Below are 14,898 nucleotides of genomic sequence, written 5' to 3' on the forward strand. Positions count from 1 at the left end.
GGTGTATTGCCAACATAATAAAAACATTTGCAGGTTTGTTCCCATGAGGGTTTTTTAAAACAATGAAAAATGGCCACTAAACCTCTCCAACAGCCAGGATGCATAATATAACTGGAATAATCAGATGTTACTCAAAAAACACTTATCAGCCATACTTTGAGTTTAAATAACTGCTGTTTTCAGCAGTTTTCATGTATAACCATGCCCCCTCCTACCCCAGCACCCCACCCTCCTTCCTGCAGACTCAGATTATCTGACCCTGACCTCCTGTCTCCACCATCTAGGCCCAAGCCCCCCAACCTGAAGTGCCAGGGCTTTTTCCAGGGCTCCCTCTGGGAGAAAAAGTCCTTTCAGTCTAACATTGTGGGTTTTTTTTGGTTATGGGCAGGTAGCTGACAGTTGTTTTAGCAGATCTTTATCACTGAAAACTGTTGGAGGAAAGTTTGATGAGAACAGCAAGAATAACCACAAAAGCAAAGTTGCATGCTGCGAAAGCAAAACAAAGAGCTGAAAGATGTAAACACAACAGAGGTGAGGTGGACTGCAGAGCCTGGCGATTTATTCATGTTCATTTATTTGTGGTTTGATCACCAGAGGCAACACCCTTCACATTACACACAGATGTGATGTATTGTTGATAGAAAAATATTGATTGACTTTAAACATCTGGAAGGTCATCCACATCCACTCTGCACTCATTTTTATTACAGTTATAGTACATGTACACAAATCTCTGTGGGCTATAAGTGGTACCAGCACCCTTAATTGACTCCAGCTGCTCAGCAGGCGCTTTCTACCCATTTCCCCCTACTTCACTGGCCTTTGATGGGGCGGCCATGACATTAGGTCTGCAAAACACAAGGGAGCCAGGACAAAACAATGCAACAATGCCCACTGCAGCCTCCATTGTCAAGGTGAACAGCCCCCAACGACCAATCCCTCGGGAGAAACAATAGTGGAACAGGAAACAGATACAGACACACGTCCTGTCCAGGCTTTAAATTTAGGAACTGCTCAAAGCATTTTGGTTTTGTTTTGTTGAGTAGTACAAATGCCCAAATTAAGGACTGGGTGCTTGAACGTGACATTGTTATGGATACAGAGAAAGTCGTGTGTCAGTAATGTGTGTATGTACTTTGAGAGAAACAAAGGGAGTTGACATGTGTACCACTGTACGCCTTTCACACATGTACACGCGCTATAACAGAAACACTAAGCTCTGAAAAGCACTCTTTTCTATGCGAGGTACGTTATTTCCAATTGCACAACAGCAACGACCTCATTCACCCCGTAGCCTGCTATTTTAAGCAGTGCCGGTCCCTTGTTTATTTGTGTGTGTGTGTGTGTGTGTGTGTTTATGAAAGTCTGAGTTTTGTGAAGTGAGGTCACTCTGGTCATTTCTGACTTCTTGAGAGCCCAATTCAGGGGGTTTTCCTACAGGTATGCAAAGCCTTCAGTACTACAGCTGGCAGGAAGTATGACAACAGAGCACTCCACTTTGGCCAGACCTGGCACACAGGTGGAGCCTGATTGAGAGATGGTGGTAAGAAATTTCTTGAAGGAGAGCCGCAGCACCTGCGGGAGCCTGGAGTCTGCTTGATGTCCCTCTGAACTACTTTACAGTCTAAGAGCTTGTGCACAGTAGTGTGTGCGTGTGTCCACTCATTCACCAAATTGCAGTACTGCTCTTCATTGTGTGTGATCAGCACCAACAGAGTGAGGAAATGCATCTGCAGTGACTTCAACAATGACAGGAAACACAGTCAGAATGGCACCTGATCCCAGAGGTTGTGTGTATTAACGGTTAAGGATGACATGTCGCACAGATTGAATTCTTCCCAGCTAATGACTCCCACTGTAAATCATTTATTAGAATAACCTCTGAATGCAGTGTTTGATTTGATTGTGGTGAATTTGGGAAATAGTCTAGACATGAATAATGAGTAATCAAGCTAATGAATGGAGGAACATTTTTATTAATGTCCTATTGTCCTGACAAAGGAACATGTAGCCAAAAACATCACTTTTATCTGCAGCGTTAGGGGGCTTGATAGGAGGGCGGCAATTTCTGTGGAAGGCAGATATTGACTGTAGAGGAAAAATGACTGTCGGAGCAGCAAACAACCTGCACTCACTGTTGTTTTCATCCTGGAGGTTTATATTTGCCTCACTGAACAGGAGGTGAGAGTTTACTCTGCGGAGAGAACAGAGCAGGGCGTTGTGCTTCTCCGGCTTGATCGGGCTATAAGGGAGATGGATGCAAAAAGGGAGCTCCGCTGTTCCGCTGCTGGCTTTGGTTGGCAGCAGAGGGCTGATGCGGGGTCACCGCATGCAATCTGTTTCATGACCCCCTTTCTTTTTTGTGAAAACACACACGTGAACGGTCACGTGGACACATGCACGCAAACGCGCACACATGCGCCCGCCTACCTGGACCGAGATAACAAGACTGCACGGGAATGCCAGCCAAGTTCTCCTGAACAGGCATTGAACTGGGCAGCTTCAGCGGGCTCTGTTTGGATTGTTCTCTCAGCAATATCTGCCAATTTATCCTTGACACAGGGACAGGCTGCTCACAGTAAAAACCACATTCCACTCTGAGGACCGAGAGATAGTCTTCCTGTTGTTAAATCATAAAACATTTAAACAAAGCTGCTGCAAAAGAAAAATCTGATTCTTTTTAAGTTCTGTTTTTCGGCTGCTTGTTACAGTTCCTGTTTGGCCTCAAATAGTTCAAGCTGTTTGCCTTATGAGAACCTGCCTCACTTAAATTTCCCATAAACCCCCTTTCCTGCTATAGATAACTGCTTATCGTCATGGAGACAGTTCAGTAAATTGCTGGAAATGAGTGCCGTATTGCAGAGAGCTGCGGCTACATCTCTGAAAAGACATATGGCTACATTCGTTCAGAGCCTGGGCGAGCACCTTTGTTGAAGGTGCTGAGTTCTGGATTCTATCAATTGCTCTTCACGAAAACCGTGTTAACAGTCAGGACTCCCCAGGGGATATTAAATAGAGCCAGCGTAAAGTGCTGTTCCACCTTGTATGAACTTTTACTGGCATATAATTAATGCCTTTCATCTGTACAGCCAGAGCTACAGATTTGAAAACAGCCATTAAATCAAAGTTATTTCCCTCCATTTTTTTTTCCTTCAGGAGGTTGCGTTCATGATACCCTGTAAGGCTCATCCACTTATCCACACCTTGGCCCTTCTGTTATTCCCACAGCGCTTTCTCTTGAGTGATTTAGTCCCTCTGTATTGTGAAAGTATTTGGATAGTGGGAAGTGTACAATTGAACAAAGAAGCAACACACACTTCAGAGACATCTTCCCCACACAGAAATCTCATCCCTGTATTCAGAAAAAAAAAGGGAATAAAACCATCATGTACACAAGAGATCAACCTCCACAGACTGGAGTCTCTGAACATCTATTGAATCTTTTGTAAAGAGTGCTGATATAGCAGTATGTGAGAAAAAAATTAGAGTATATGATGCTTAATAAATAAATGGACAGTGTCATCATTAACCTATGATAGATTAAACTTTATTTTCTTCAAAATAAATATTAACACTGATATTTTTTCACAATATCTTAAACATTAAATACAGGTGTCCTATAATCGATCATTTCCTTTCACTGAATTTGCACATTTCTGTACCTCAGTCCATTCAGTGTTCAATTGCAGTGGCTCTCTCTCTCTCTCTTTTTCTTCATAGATAAAGTACTACACTTACTGGCAATGATAAGTCATGTACAATCCCAATATTCCCATGGTGTGGCTGTCCTTCTCTTTACCCCTGTCTTCCCGGTCCATAAACCCAACTCAAGTGACCAAATCTCACTGGGTGAAAGGGGAAAAGTACATTGTATGTGTGCATGCATGCGTGCCTGCATCCACGCAGCCATTCTCCTCTTGGGAGCTGAGCAGGACCCAGAGACCAAAACATTCCACAGTGTGGACAGAGTCATGGGGACGGGGGATGGAGGGGGGGGGGGGGCTTCAAACAACTCCAGGGGTTACAGTGCAAATCTCAAAGGAATATGCTTAAATCTGGCTCCCATACACACTCACGCAATATTCCTAGAGCCACCCCCCCCCCCACCCCCCCCACCCTGCAGTGTTTTTTTTCCACTGTCACATTAAGCACTGAAAGCCATTAAACGTAACAAGAAGGCATCTTATGACTGTAATCTTCTCTCGTAGCGGAGTCTCATTTTCTTTGCCTTGGGAAGTGTTCTCAAAATGTTTCATTTTGAATAGGTCCATTTATCTGCTAAATCTCTGTTTGAAGGTCTTCCTGCCTCTGAGGCATCGGGGCTTCACAGTGCAGTGGTTGTTCTTCTTCATTTCCCCCTCATCTGAGCTCTCACCATGCACTCCTGCTACTCAAATGTCATGTGCAGGATAGTTTTTATTAAAAAAAAAAAAACCTGGACTCAGAAAGCAAAGTAGTCATAGTCATAAACAACATATCACAGCCCCCTGAATGTGTCAAACATAATTCTTCTGCTTTGAATGTCCCTTATGGGTTCCCTTACTGTTCTTACCAGTGTGATGTGCGTGTTTTTTATAATGGGCTCTAGGGGAATGTGATGTCCTCATAGCCCCCATGCAGTTCACATAACTAGGAAGCATGTCGCTCCCAGCTTCCTCAGGCCCCCAGTTCACCTCTATAGTCGGTTCCCCGTAGCTCTCACAGGGGTTGGAATAGCATGCAGCCCCTCCCTGCATGGGGAGCTTAACTTGGCTCCCTACCTTGTAAGCATGCGGCACCTCTGTTTGAAGTTCTGGAGACTTTTGTCCAGCTTGTACCTGCTCGGACCGAGGTAGGTAGTCTTGGCGCTGGGTGCGGTAGCGCTTCTCCAGGTGGTGGGAGATGGCGAGCTGAAAGAGGTGGAGGAACTCGATGAGGTTGAGGAGCAGGGAGATGGCAGCGATCACCTGAGTGTAGATGGTGAAGATGGTCTTTTCCGTGGGTCGAGAGACAAAGCAGTCCACCGTGTGAGGACAAGGGAACCGTTTGCACTCAAACTTTGCTGCTATGAAGAAGCCACCGTACAGGATCCACAGCCCTATGATGAAGCCAATTTCTATGAGGACCTTTAACAGGATGCTGAATGCATATGCACACAGCAACCTGCCTTTCAGTTTAGGGGCCTCAGGAGGAGCCTTGTCAACTTTTCTACCGTTCCCACTATCCTCCTGCTTCTCTTTCTCCTTTCCATTGTCTTTAGTCACATGCTTATTGTCCCTTTCTATTACAGTTCCTCCTCTCTTACTTCCACCAACACCTTCCACATCCTTTTCCTCTTCTTTTTTCTTGTCTTCCCTAGCCCTTATAGCCACGTATCCAAAATAGAAGATGGTTGGCGTGGAAACAAAGATGACTTGGAGGACAAAGTAGCGAAAGTGGGAAATGGGGAAGGCCTTGTCATAGCAGACAGCGGTGCAGCCAGGCTGTCGCGTGTTGCAGACAAAGTCAGCTTGCTCATCATCCCAGGCAGATTCGGCGGCAGTTCCCAATACCAGGATACGAAACAGGAAGAGTACGGTAAGCCAGACGCGGCCAATGCCTGTCGAATACTCCTGGCCCTCCTCCAGCAGGTGCTCCAGGAAGGACCAGTCAGCTTTGGACATCCTCTGCTTCTGAGAGGGACAGGTGGTAGATGAAGGTTGAATAGATTGATCAAGGAAAATGAATTTTATTGATTAATTTTTATGAATGAATTTTATGCTGGTGCACAGAAACCTTGAACACTTTTGTAGAATCTTTATTTAGAATACTAAATAAGGACAGGTTCAACATTTTATACACAGTATCTGCTTTTGCAAACAAACATTTGATTCTTCGAGTTTACTTTGGAAGAACTCCCCAGCTCATCACTCTTAAAGATATGGTGAAGCTTCTTTTTGTGAGCTGATGTCAGGTCTGGCCTGATGGAAACAAACGGTAATCTAACAAATCAAGTTCAAATCACCTGTTTAGACCCTCTCCTGCCTGTTCAAATTGTGAACTGCTGTATTTCGTGATTGGACCCCATTACGCCTGCCTGCAGGTCTAGTTGTAGTTATTATCCAGGCCATATAGTTTACCCACCTTTCCATTTGCTGCTACATTGCTGTGCACACTGGCTTGAATTTCTAACTTAACACCTAATTGGTATGTTCTATTTCCTCTACAAAATTCTCAAGGGGTTTCATAAACCCCCAGCTAATGCATAAGTGTTTAATCATTTCTACAAGTTTCTCCAGCCTTTTCAGTATAATGGTCTTTTTCACTAAGGAACATGTGTATACAGTCAGTATGCCCTTATTACTTCTTCCATGAGCTCACACTGTGTGTCCAGGTGGGCTCCAAGTCCTCATCATCAAGATGTGAAAAACAAGGCCCCCATATACTAAAATGAACTAAATCAAAAACACATGGCACTAACATTAAGTCTGTACACTTTCACTATTCACAGTAAAACTGGAGTAAATGTCTCCAAGAGAGGCCACTCACACATAGAAGTGATGTAATGATGTATTGAAGGGGGGTTATTGGAAATTGTTAATGATAAATGTCACGGTCAGTGGCTTCTCAGGAAGCTCAACGTTCATGCGCACATACGCACACACGCATCTGAATAAACATCCTGTGTGGGGGAGTTTGGATCACTCCTGTGACACTTGTCTATTTGTTTAGACTATTTATATTTGTCTGTTATTTTTTCCCCCCTCTGAGAAAGAAAAACAAAAAACTTTTCCTAATGAAAATACAAACTTTTCTGACAGGATGAGACAAGACAATGGGCTGTCAGGGTTTCTGGACCGCTGAACAGGCACAAAATGATCCACATCAGGGAGTATTGTCTTGAGGATTATTGTTATCTCTACAAAACATACCACAGAAAAACAGTTCTCCATACAAGATAGAAAAATAGCTGTATATGTTCTAATATATATATATATTAGAAATCATTAGTTCAACAGACACTTCAAGTCACAGGCTTTTTATAGGACAGTTGAGAGGTGTAGTTTTTAAATCATCTTAATCTTCCTAGGTGTATTATAAGCATACTTTCAGTTTTTATATTGCTCCAAATAAATCTTCTGGGATTTGAAACACATATACGGCAAAACAAATAACAAATAACTATAATAATAATAAAAGTAATCACCATCGAAAGACTAATCTCCTGTGATATAAAAGACATCTTGCTGGAACTGGAAGTTCAGACATTCTGTAATTTGATATAGGAATACAGAACGTTTTTATAAAAATGAGTAAATAATGACAACACAATTACCAAAAGTCCGTTAAAAGTGTTGTAGGATGTGTAGGACACGTGTAGAAATGTTATTCTGCCATCTTGGGGCATTAAAAACTACATCAAACCACGGTGCAATTCGCCCACTGACAACTACTGAAAACTATATATGATTCTGTCCCTACAGAAATATCACACTAAAACAAGCGGCTTAATTTTTTTTTGTCACATCAACAATCCTCATCTGATTTTTCTTCACTTTTTAAAAAAAGTCTTCTCACCTTTCTCTCTCGTGAAGCGGGGTTTGTCTCCTTATTGGCTAACGGGGCTCAGCACTCACTCAGTGTACTTTTTTAATGTCACCCTGTTACCCGTTCCTTCCAGCGGTGATCTGCACAGCTCGACTCGGCTTCACACACACACGCACACACGCACACACAGCTCTGTGAGCCTTCTTTAAAAAGAATCGATGTAATCGGAAAAAGTGGGGCGAACTTTCCCAGGCACTGCTTCATCGGCCCTCCCTCAGTTACTTGGTTCAGGAAATGGCATTGATGAACTCCAAAGGATTTCTGGTTAAGACGTTCGGGCTTAACTTTGTTTAAAGACCACCGATTTGCATTAACTACATGGGGGAATATCGCCTATTTATTTAAAGGTTAGGGGTAAAGAGGCTCGGAAAGAACTCGAGGACAATAGTGGAAAAAGACAGAGGGTCTTAAATGTCATGTTTCTGGGGAGAATAAATGCTTTTCATCCGCAGTCAGCGCAGCACCGTTGGAACAAATAAACGTATTTCAGGCTTCAAAAATCAAATCATGTTCATCATGTCCTATCTTTATCCTTTCAGCGCCATCACCGTTAGTTTTAATTTTTAATTACAGGACTTAGAATTTGCTGATTACACAACTGTCTCACTGCCAACTAGACTCATGTAATTTTCCATTATGCCACGCAACGGCGCCACCCACCTTATTTCCAAGAAGCTTATAAGGCATCTGTGAATCTTATTGTATAAGTTTTGGAATCGATTTGTTTATCTCCGTACGTTTATACCACCTGCATGATTTGCTCAAACTAGCAGCTTGTTGCTGAGCCAGATTCTTCTATAATGCCTGCATCCTGTAAACTGTAAATGTACTGTGGAGGAATTATGTTCAGCACTTTATTGTGCCATTTCCAGGCCCAGTAAAAATCAGGCTGAGATGCAGATTCACTCAAGTGCTGCACTGAAGTACAATTCTGAGGCACAGGTTTAATTTACTTGAGTTCAATGTTCTGCTACTTTAGGAGGAAAACACAGTGCACTTTGACAGCTGTAGTTAGTAATGGCCCATTTCCTTTCAAATTAAGAGTTTATATACAAAACATATCAGTGCATAAAAAATATGATGCAATGCTGTAAACTATCTACACATATATAAGCATATATAAGTTATTAAAATTAGCTCTGCCTTGGTCAACTGCAACTCATTTTTAGTTTGGATACTTTCATTTTGTTGCCAGTAAGCAACTGGCATTAAGTTTAACTTAATGGAGTATTTTTATAGTATGCTACTTTTAGAGTTAATAGTAGCATAGTATTGCTACCATTACTTTTTGCAATGAAGCTGATTATATTAAATGGATTAGGTTGATGTACAGTAATGTACTGTATTTAGTTATTGTATTGGTGTGTGTGCGTGTGTGTGTGTGTGTGTGTGTGTGTGTGTGTGTGTGTGTGTGTGTGTGTGTGTGTGATTTAAGTGTATACTGTGCATTAGTGACACCACAAATTAGTTGAATTTATGATATTTCTGAAGTATAGAAGTAAAGTATACTTAGATAAAAAGTTGAAATAGCACAAGAGTCTGTTTGATAATGCAAACTATCTAGCATCTAACCTTGTTTTTTTTTTTTTTTTTTTTGGAAAGTCTGCTGCCTGAGTAGTTTTTTTTTTAGTCAAGGCCCAGACAGCTGGCTGTGCACAGGTTTTGTTTGCCGATGTGTGGCTTTTGAGAACCTGAACAAGCCCAAGATGTTGCTTTAATTCAGATTCTCTGTACTTACTCTTTGAAAGCCATTGGGAGATAATGCAAAATCTTGAGGCATAACAACATATCAGATAATATAATGCATCTTTTCAAAACAAGCCTTTCTCCTCTGGAATATACAATCAGGGTGTGTGCTGTAAGTAGAAGGTTGCTGGAAGCCTAGATTCCATATCTTAAATCAATTTTGGCACAAGCTGTGCTGCACTCTGCTATGAGCATTAAACCCATTGACTTTCTCGTGTCACCCAGAAATTGAAACTGTGATTGATCGTAAACGAGTGTTTTATTCAAATACATTTACTGCATGAAAACACAAATTTAAACAGCAAGCCATAATACTGTTCAGTACCAAATCACATGTCATAACACAGTCTGTACAGCTGCTACTGGCCACTCCAGTTATCACGTTATGACACCACACTCAGTCACATTCAAGTGTTTGCTGAGAAGTCGTTCCCAATCAGCGCTGTACCATCATGTGTGTCAATACGTAGATTATAGGAAGAGTTAGGAGGCTGGGTCCATCTCCCCGGCTGCAGCACCGAGCGGAGCTTTATAAAAAGCCTGGTAAAGTGACAGTGAATCATCCTGACAGATCAGCTTCTTGCTCTTTTCTTTGGTCATTACATCCTTAGATGAATGGCGAGGAGGGAAGTGAGGACAGCCGACAGAGAGTAATGGCACTGTTTCCATTCAGGAGATGCGTTATGCCTTCCTGTGTTCGGTGTGTTCCTCCCCACCAGTACAGTTATCAATGAAACTAATTGCCAGCTTCAACTTCAATCAATTCCTCACCGCTGGACACATTTTAACATGTACTATTGTATTTTATGATGGATTTAGTCCTGAGTGTACATCAGTGAACTCAATAATGCAGATATGAATGTGGTATAGGAAGACTAATTCAGAGATGGGTGTGAACAACAAATTATGAGTTTGGAGATGAAAGAGTTTTGGGACTTTTTTTTAAACCAACAAGACAAATCATACAGGCAGGTATAGCCTCATGGGTTAAAATGAAACAGAAGCTAAAACAGTAAGATGACCTGATCCATTAACTTGACAGCTTAGGTACCTTTAGAAAAAAGCAAATACTGACAGCCAACAAATCATGCCCATGTTTGTGATTTTTTCTTTCACATGAATAAGTAATGGAGGTAGTATTAAATCAACCTCACCGTGCTTTGCTAAATGATTAACTGCAACCATTGCCTGTAGAAAAACAGGCTGGAACACCTTCTACCCAATCTGTCTTTATCCTCTGATGTAAGGTGGCTCTGTGTAGGAGAAAATTAATTTTTTGAAACTAATGTGTCAAAACCCATCATATTTCTAGCCGCGCTAGTGGCTCGTCAGTCAAATGTTAGAATGCTAATATTAGCTAACTAAGATGGTGAACGTGATAAACATTATATGTTACGCTAACATTATCCTTGTGAGCATATTAGCATGCTGATGTTAGGCTGTAAAGCCAAGCACATCTCCTCCTAAGCACAGGCTCATAGGGGCTGCTAGCGTGGCTGCAGACTTAATCTTCTTTATAGTTAAACTACTACCTCAGCTTTCTGCCTCCCTAGATGATCAGCTGCCTTTGACTTATCTACGAGGAATAAGTTCATTTCAGCCTTCATCCATGGGAGCACTGCACTTCCAGTGATGTACTGCCTCATGTAAAATGGAGGATCAAAAATAGATTTAGCTGCGTATCTTTTAACAGCACTATGTTGCAGAGAGTCGATACAAAAGCCTCTGAGGAGCAGCAAAGTTCTTGTGACATGTCATATCATGTAAAATTAATCCATAAGACTAAGAAAAAAATGTCACTACTTTGTCTAGGGTTACATTACGTGATATAGTACTGAGTGTCTTTATTGTGTGGGTGTGTGTTTGCATGGGGCAGTGGAAAAAGAAAAACGCTCTCGCTCTACCAGGCTGTCACGTTAACAGTAAATTTCCAGCACAGAAAGCCCTGTATGTCTATCAGTGCTGCCTGGTTAGTAAAGATGTCAAACCTACATGAGCTACGGGCTCTGCAGCCCTGCATGTTGTTTGATGAAATTTGCATGACACTCGCAGAGCTGTGTGTGTGTGTGTATATATATATATATATATATATATATATATACACCCACCCTTCTCCTATTGGCCTACTCAGCTAATAGGAGAAGGGTGTGTGATATCAGGGTGATATCACACCACACTGATACGGTTTGTGACATCTCCACTGTGCCAACACAAACTAAATACAGCTATATCCTGTATCTCATACATTCTATATCAGGTTTCTCCTCATTTAATGGACAATTCAAGTCACCACTGGTTTTAGATTCTTTAACAGGTTTTCTGTTACCTTATATCTAAATGACAAACTTATTTTTTTCTCTCCTCACTTGCCAGCCCATGTGTAAACACAGTGTCATGTCTCCCTGGTGAAATCAGGATCCATTTCCAATCAGAATGTTGCCTAGATCCCCCCTGTGGTATACTTACCATGTGTCTCCCAGCCTTATTACGCCTAGGGAACGCTCCCTGACAGGCGCTATTGATCTCAGCCAGCTTGGAGCGACGCCATGAAAGTGCACATTGGCAGCTGATGACAGCTTTATTAGAAAAGGAGGACACGGCGGATCAGCAAGTTTCCCCACATCAAAAGGCCCAAAGGGGATAAACTATGGATAGACCTCATCACATTTGTTTGGGGATCAATTGAGTGGCGTTTTTTAAAAAAATGTGACTAATTTGTTTTGTCCAGAGTAGGTAATGCACTCCGGCCACAGGTAAGCCTAAGCCATCCCAGAGAGAAGCCTGTCCAGTGGGTATGTAACTGGCAGAATTTTTAAGAATGTGATTACTGGCTTGTTTATGAACAATAATGGGAAACACGAGACGTGTGCTGTTGTATTCAGTGTGATCTATGGGCAGGTATGTGCTGATGGGCTGTGTGGTAATGTTCATGCAAAGTTAAATTTGAGAGGATAAGATTAGAATTTGTTTTTGCCATTGACTTTCATTTGTTTTCATAAGATTGATTCTTAAAAGAAATACCTACATTGCTAATACTTGGACTGTGGAACTACATATGAGGGGTTAAAGGGTGTCCAATAACAATCCAGCCAATGTTTCTGGAGAAGAAAATAGTATTTCCAATTTATTTTCTGACCACAGTGATTCAAGACTTCAATCACAAGATTAAAAAAAAAAGGGTTTGAAGGGGGACAATTTAAAAAAAAAAATTCTTCCACAACATAAAATTGCAACCAGTGGGTTGACTTGATTCAAAGTGAGCTGGGGTCAGGGCCTTCTGACACTTGGCTTTGGAGTAATTCGGACGAGTGCTAATGAAGGTACAAACAGATCTGCTGGCAGGCCGTGAAGCAGGTGGCGCAAGGCCAAGCTGTAAACGATTCCACACCAGTGATGAATGCCCTGCCGCATACATGAGGGGTGAGGGCGCGTGTTGTGTCGTGTTGAAAATGCGGATATTACACCTTGACCCAGTGAACCGATAAATATTCATTAGGCAGCCCTCCATCGAGAGAGAGAGGGAGTGTACAGACATCTCAGTGGTCTTGTTATGGAGGAAAATGGTGTGCCATGGCTGAGCTGGAGTGCAGCTGACTAGGAGAGGACGCCACCAACATAATGAGGCTAATATACTAAAGCCTGAATTTTTTTTTTTCTCCTTTACTTTGCATGAGCATTAACACGCTCTGAGTGAGTGCAACACACTCGCCTATAGCAAAGCTCGAGGCCCAGTGCTGCATGTTGATGTACTAAATGTCAGTGTTGGGGGCTGGCATGTTTAATCAACATAACCTTATCTTTCAGCAATCACTTTGGTCTGGTTTGAACAGTTAAAAACACAATGACAAGTCTAAACAGTGGCGTGTTTCAGTGTCACTGACCATGGTGCTGAAACTAAAGCCGGGACATGCAACCAAGCTGCTCCTGTCCCACAATCATAACTGCTAATGATAAATGATCAGGACTATTTTATGCAATTAATGATAAATTAAAATACTAGTGATGACTATAAATAATTTGCATATTATATTCCCATAACAAAAAAGTTTTCCTAACAATTGCAAGATGCTGAATTGTCACCAAAGATGCTGTGGCAGTACATTAAAAATGTTGGTGATTTAGTTTTCAATTGCCAGCAGGTGAAGGAAAACAACAAGCTATGCAGTAAAACGATTAATTTACTTTTTTTTGACCCATAGTCATATTCAGTTTGAAAGTAATTTAATATATCATGAATATTTCTCAGTCCTGAAAGGGGTTTTGCAAATGAAAGGGTTGGAACTGAGTTGAGGTGTTTTTAAGCATTAACCCTGCACCACAGCCCACACTGCCTGTACTGAAAGAGAATAATGGGGAAACTGTCATTTAGCATCTTGCATTTCAACATCTTCCATTTGTTCGTATTCCTCTCTCTCTCTCTCTCTCTCTCTCTCTCTCTCTCTCTCTCTCTCTCTCTCGTTCCTGAAGTTAAAGAACCTTACAAAGGGTGGGTCCTGCTGCACCGACTTGTGAGGAGCCTCTGTCTCTGTGAGCACAGCAGCAGCAGCGCTGAATGCATTTACGCAGCATCATGAGACATGAAGAGCCTGTGAAAATTACCGTCTCCGTTAAGGTGGTACAAAAAAAGAGAGAGGGACAAAATAAGAAATAAAATCTCTCTCTCTCTCTCTCTCTCTCTCTCTCTCTCTCTCTCTCTCTCTCTCTCTCTCTCTCTCTCTCTCTCTCTCTCTCTCTCTCTCTCTCTCTCTCTCTCTCTCTCTCTCTCTCTCTCTCTCTGGCTTCTCTTTCTCTCACCTCCAGACACGTGCACGTCAGCTTTGCCCATTTTCAGCAGCTGATACACTTTGCAGAAACAAGATGTGACCAAACACGTGCCATGCTGTAGCTGACTGCTTGTTGAGAGCCTGATGGAGACTGATACCCTACCGTGTATGGATGTCTCCAACAGCGAAATGAGAAAGATAAATCAAGGTCATTATTTGCACGTACGGGCCCATCTAGTTTTCAATCGTGCAATAAAACACTTTGCGATCGTGAAATGGCCTTAAGGCCTATTGAAAACGAGTCTTTAGTTCCACTGTTTTGCTCTCGCTCCCTCTCTCTCTCCCTCTCTGCTCTGACCCATTTACAGTAGCTACCGTCTAAGTTAAGTGCTCGACGTGATGGCGTATTCAGGATGGGCGGCTACGCTCCTAAGAACATCACGGGTGAAGTCTTCGCCTCAGAATAACCCGCAGCCTCCACTACAGTGATGCTGTGCCTCCCTGTGTACGTGCGCTCATTATTTAGGCTGAAATGAATTTGTGTAGGCTGATTGTGAGCATCACATCAACTTCTTTAGGACCTGGTGGGACACTGTTCTGTCCCTTATTCTGTAGTTTCTTCAAAGACATGTAGAACCTGTCACCCAGTGTCTTAAAAATATATTTTAAATCGGAACAAGGCAGTTTATGGCATTTTGGGAGGATACTGAAGATTTGCCCAATCTGTTGCTATTTCAAACCAAATCAAAGTCATTAATTAGAAACCAAGAAACAAAGTAAAACCCTCTTTTTCATATCATATAGACTAACTTGGGATTTATCT

The 14,898-nt window shown here is 42.0% G+C and overlaps 1 protein-coding gene across 2 annotated transcripts; it reads right to left on the reverse strand.

The window, feature by feature from the left end:
• Positions 1-4,338: 4,338 nt before the first annotated feature.
• On the reverse strand, positions 4,339-7,671 carry gja4 (gap junction protein alpha 4). 2 transcript variants are annotated; one of them, XM_041054120.1, is made up of 2 exons: positions 7,537-7,671; positions 4,339-5,651 (listed from the first exon to the last, which is right to left on the reverse strand). In XM_041054120.1, the coding sequence occupies exon 2, from the start codon at positions 5,640-5,642 to the stop codon at positions 4,497-4,499; it is 1,146 nt and encodes a 381-aa protein (XP_040910054.1). In that variant the 5' UTR covers positions 5,643-5,651; positions 7,537-7,671; the 3' UTR covers positions 4,339-4,496. The 2 variants fall into 2 exon arrangements, with proteins under 2 accessions (XP_040910054.1, XP_040910055.1); XM_041054121.1 differs by having other exon boundaries at positions 4,339-5,648; positions 7,537-7,637.
• Positions 7,672-14,898: the final 7,227 nt, after the last annotated feature.

The sequence above is a fragment of the Toxotes jaculatrix genome, chromosome 13 (genome assembly GCF_017976425.1).
Source record: "Toxotes jaculatrix isolate fToxJac2 chromosome 13, fToxJac2.pri, whole genome shotgun sequence".
NCBI lineage: Eukaryota > Metazoa > Chordata > Actinopteri > Toxotidae > Toxotes > Toxotes jaculatrix.

Excerpts from the sequence above, each read along its gene's own strand:
- gja4 (XM_041054120.1), bottom strand. The coding sequence starts at position 5,642 with ATGTCCAAAGCTGACTGGTCCTTCCTGGAGCACCTGCTGGAGGAGGGC.